Raw genomic sequence first — 4,372 nt, 5'->3', positions numbered from 1 at the left:
ACTCAAAAAAAATAAAATAAAATAAAATCCAGTTCCTCAGCCACACCAGCCTCGTTTCACGGGCTCAGGAGGCCGCCGTGGCCCATGGCCACCATACCAGAGAGCACAGGCACTAACATGGCCGCCGTCGTAGGAAGTTCTATCGGACAACACTGTTTCAGATCACAAACTCCTGCCACAGACCACAGCCCAGCTTCATTCATTCAATTCATTTGACAGCATTTATTGAGTGCCAGTGTACACGGGATACAGCAGGCAGAGGACGAAAGGACCAAAGTCCCTGCCCTACCTGCACGGAGAGGCCAGGGACAGTCACAGGGGCTTGCTGAGAGGCCAGGGTCTGGGGAGCAAAGATCTGGGGCAGGGAGGTGGGGCTGAGGCCTCGAGCACCTGTCACGGGTCAGAGATGGACCAGGCACGCATCCCCACTGCCCTCATCCCCTGCCTGTGTTACAGATCTATAACATGCTGGTTGAGACGGGCGAGCTGGACAACACGTACATCGTCTACACTGCTGACCATGGCTACCACATCGGCCAGTTTGGCCTGGTGAAGGGGAAGTCCATGCCCTATGAGTTTGACATCAGGGTCCCGTTCTACGTGAGGGGCCCGAACGTGGAGGCCGGCTCTCTGTAAGTGCATCCCTTTCCAGGGTTCTGGGGCCTCCAGGCTCGGCCCTTTGGCTTCCACCAGAGTCCAGGCCACATCCTGGATGGTACATGATCTTGGCAGGGGAACCCTAGGGCTGATGGAAAGCGATGATGTCACCAGGGTGGATTCTGATGCGTTTTACACCCTCTGGTGGGGAAGAAGGGGCCAGGAGCCATCAGCACCTGCAAAAACATTGGGCGTGCTGGGGTCCCACGCCAGGAAGTCCAGGGAGCTGGGCTGTATTTGCATGTGTATGCACATGTACGTGTCACCATTGGGGGCGGTAGCAGTTGGATTTGTCCTGGGCTGGGCGGTCCCTGGGCCTGGAGATGATCAGCGAGGAACATGGACCTCGGTCCAGGCAGCCAGTCCTCGGCTGGGATCAGCTGAGCCGGCTCCTGGAACGGCACAAAGGGAACCGGTTCCCCTCTGGCCCCTCCTGGAGGAGCACATGGGCTGCGGCCCCCAGCCAGCCATTCTCGTCGGGTCAGCCTGTGAGAAGACATGTCTGGAAGCAGAAGTGCGACGTCGGGGGCAGGGAGGGACAGAAGGGCCAGGTAGTCACGGTATCAGCCCCCTCGCACCTGCCAGGATGCTGCAGGGACCGCCTCGGATGGTTGTTTTGACAAGCAGGTGAGCCACGAGTCTCTCACCTGGTCCGACCTCCGTCCACACCTGCATAGGCTCACAGTCCCATGGGGCTTGGGCATGAGTTCTGTGAGGAGGTGACGGCACAGTATGGAATTCAAGACTGACTTGCCGGGCTCATCCTGTCATCCTAGCACTTTGAGAGGCCGAGGCGAAAGGACTGCCTGAGCCCAGGGGTTCAAGACCAGCCTGGGCAACTTGGCGAGACCGCATCTCTACAATAATTCAAAAAATTAGCCAGGCATGGTGGCACATGCCTGTGGTTCCAGCTACTTGGAAGGCTCAGGCAGAAGGATCGCCTGAGCCCAGCAGGTCGAGGCTGCAGTGGCCATGAGCCTGGTTGATGGAGGGAGACTCCGATTCAAACAAAGAATTCCGGACTGACTTGCTTCCGCTGCCGAGGATGCTCAGTGGGAATTCCAGGTGGCAGGCTGTGTGAGTTCAAGTCCAGGGAGAGCAGTGACTGTTGGCCCCTCAGATCTCGCCTGACCCATGTTCCCACCCATAGGGACAGTCGTGAGAATGCAGCCCTCTCTGTGCAGTGCTGACTCCTCGGGTCCTGGTCTGAGCACTTGTCTTCCATGTTATATCTAGGGACACAGGCACAGAGAGTAGAAACTGCCCGAGTTCACACAGCAAGTAAGGCAGCTGGATCAGAAGCCAGCCGGTCCTTCTTCCCATCCACTACACCATGTGCTCAATCCTTAAGCATCCCTGTGAACAGAAAGGATTCGACCCACCAGGGTCTCTGCAGATACTGACACTGTGGAGTCTGCAATCTGGCTCATAGGACCCAAAACCACATCCCATGTGGAAGAGAGAGAGTGCGAATGTCAGGTTTGGGGTGGAAGATACAGAATATCTTTCAGCCAGGACTCCATTGGCTACAGGAAGAAATGACCTTCCAACCAGATAAGGCAAATTAGATCAAGGGAGTGTAGCAACTAAAGTAATTGAAAAGGCTGAAGGTAGCTGGCTTCAGGCATGGCTGGATCCAGTGGTCATATGATGCCATTAGGAAGCACTTGACTTCACTCTCTCAGCCCTGCTTCCTTCAGATTGGCTTCGATCTCAGGCAGGCTTTTCTCTCCTGGCATCAGGGTCAAGAGCTCCAGATCCTCCGCCATCCAGTTTAGGAAACCAAACTGGTTTGAACAGAAAACCTGAGGCTGGCTCCCACAGGCCTGACGTTGGTCACGTGTCCTTCCCTGAACCAGTTACCATAGCCGGGGTGGTAGGAAACCTTGCATGACTGACCAGGCTGAGTACATCAGGAAGCAGAATCTGAATGGGGTCTGTAGCTCCCCCAGAACTGGAAGCTGTTATCACAGACAAGGCATGGAGGCCGGCAGGGAGCTGCAGCCCCAGCCGTCCACTCAGCCTGGGAGCAGAACAGGTGGACAGCCTCGGTCCCATCAGCTGCCACTGGGAACTGCAGCATCACACCCCTCCCTCAAGAGTCCTCTCCAGATCCCGAGCCTCCCGATCAAGTGACCATGCCTCACCTGGCCTTTGAGCCCCGCAAGGGTGCACCGTCAGCCCACCTTCCCCCGCTGCTCCCCCCAGGCCCCACAGCATGCCTGGCAGCCTGCCTGGTGCTCCCAGGGCACTGGGTTGGGACAGAGAGGGTTAATGGTGACCTAGACCCTTGGACCCAAGCCTCACGTTCTCAGGGAACTGGGGTGGGTGGGGGACACAGGCTACCCTGATGGGCCATGCGTCCATCATTCATTCAAGAGGTCCCTAAGTCCCTTACCACGACACCGGGAACACCACCAGCTGGGGACAGCAGATAGGAGAGGTGGCAGATACGTGGCCATTCATTTGGCTTGTCTTTACTGAGCACCACTTTTTTGTTCTAGGTATCTCAGTCCTGAGAATACAAAGGTATCAGCCTTCCTGCATTTAGAGTCTAACTGGGCTGTAGAAAGTAAACAAGGCCAAACGAGGAAACTGTAGTCTCCAGGAAGGTGATGAGCCTTCAGGAGAAAGGCGGGGGGGGGGGGGGGTGTGACACGGGCGGCAAGGGCCTGCACCGGTGTCTGCTGCAGAACAAATGGCCACCAAGCTGGATAGTGTTGGACAACACGCATGAATTACCTGCCTGTGTCCGTGGGCCAGCCTCGCAGGGTCCTCTGCTCAGGCTGAAGTCCAGGTGTTGTCCAGGGCTGTCTCATCCAGAGGCTCGACTGGGGAAGTACCCACCTCCCCGCTCACAGAGCTGGTCAAGTGCAAGCAGGAGACTGGAACTCACACAGCCACCTCCCAGACGGTCACCGGACATCCTTGCTGGGGGTGAAGCCGTGGTGTCCTGCTTCTTCAAAGCCGGCGAGGGGGGAGAGATAAGGGCGGGACCGCACGCAAGACATATTGAACGTCCCATCGCAGAAGCCCAGCAGTGACAGCCCAGCGCTGAGTCCGGGTTTGCCCAGGCGAGGGGCCACACGAAGGTGTGGTCACCAGGGTGGCGGTCCGTCACAGGCCTCCTTGGCACAGTTGAGCAAGGATGGGGACATGCTGGTCTCTGGAGGATGGATGTGCCAGGCAGAGGGGACAGGAGGGGCCGGTGCTTCTCTCAGAGGTCCAGGGTGTGGGTCTGGAGGGTCCGGGGCTGGGCTGGCTCTCAATATGGGTAGCCCTTGCTCAGGAAGCAGGCAGGGAGCAGTGGAGAGGGCCGGCCCCCACTGTAGTACGTCTGGAGGGCAGGGACCGTGGGTGTGACAGGGATGCCGGGGTAGGGCCTCGGCTGCATTCAGGTCACAGAGGGGAGCTGCTGAGGGCCGCGGTGCTGGCTGGTGACAGGGTCACGGCTTCCCACCTCTGGGCATCGGCCACGGCCCACAGCCCACCAGCTGCCCTCCCGACGAGGCTGGGCCCCGCCCCCTGGGTGGCTGAGTCCCCCATCACCCTGCCTCCCCAGGAACCCTCACATCGTCCTCAACATCGACCTGGCCCCCACCATCCTGGACATCGCGGGCCTGGACATCCCCGCAGATATGGATGGGAAGTCCATCCTCAAGCTGCTGGACACAGAGCGGCCGGTGAACCGGTGAGCAGGGAGCAGGTGGGGGTG

General features: G+C 58.6%; 1 protein-coding gene across 2 annotated transcripts in view; it reads left to right on the top strand.

Annotated features, from left to right (window-relative positions):
• Positions 1-4,372, top strand: part of SULF2 (sulfatase 2) — a 69,375-nt gene that overhangs the window by 45,031 nt on the left and 19,972 nt on the right. For both annotated transcript variants that reach the window (XM_021711471.1, XM_008056289.1), the window contains exons 5-6: positions 457-632; positions 4,220-4,348. In XM_021711471.1, the coding sequence (XP_021567146.1) occupies positions 457-632; positions 4,220-4,348 (305 nt within the window). The remainder of the gene's footprint in view (positions 1-456; positions 633-4,219; positions 4,349-4,372) is intronic.

The sequence above is a fragment of the Carlito syrichta genome, unplaced genomic scaffold (assembly GCF_000164805.1).
Source record: "Carlito syrichta isolate Samal-C Ts95f unplaced genomic scaffold, Tarsius_syrichta-2.0.1 Scaffold302313, whole genome shotgun sequence".
Taxonomy (NCBI): Eukaryota; Metazoa; Chordata; class Mammalia; order Primates; family Tarsiidae; genus Carlito; species Carlito syrichta.
This window is presented reverse-complemented; position numbering and strand designations above follow the sequence as displayed.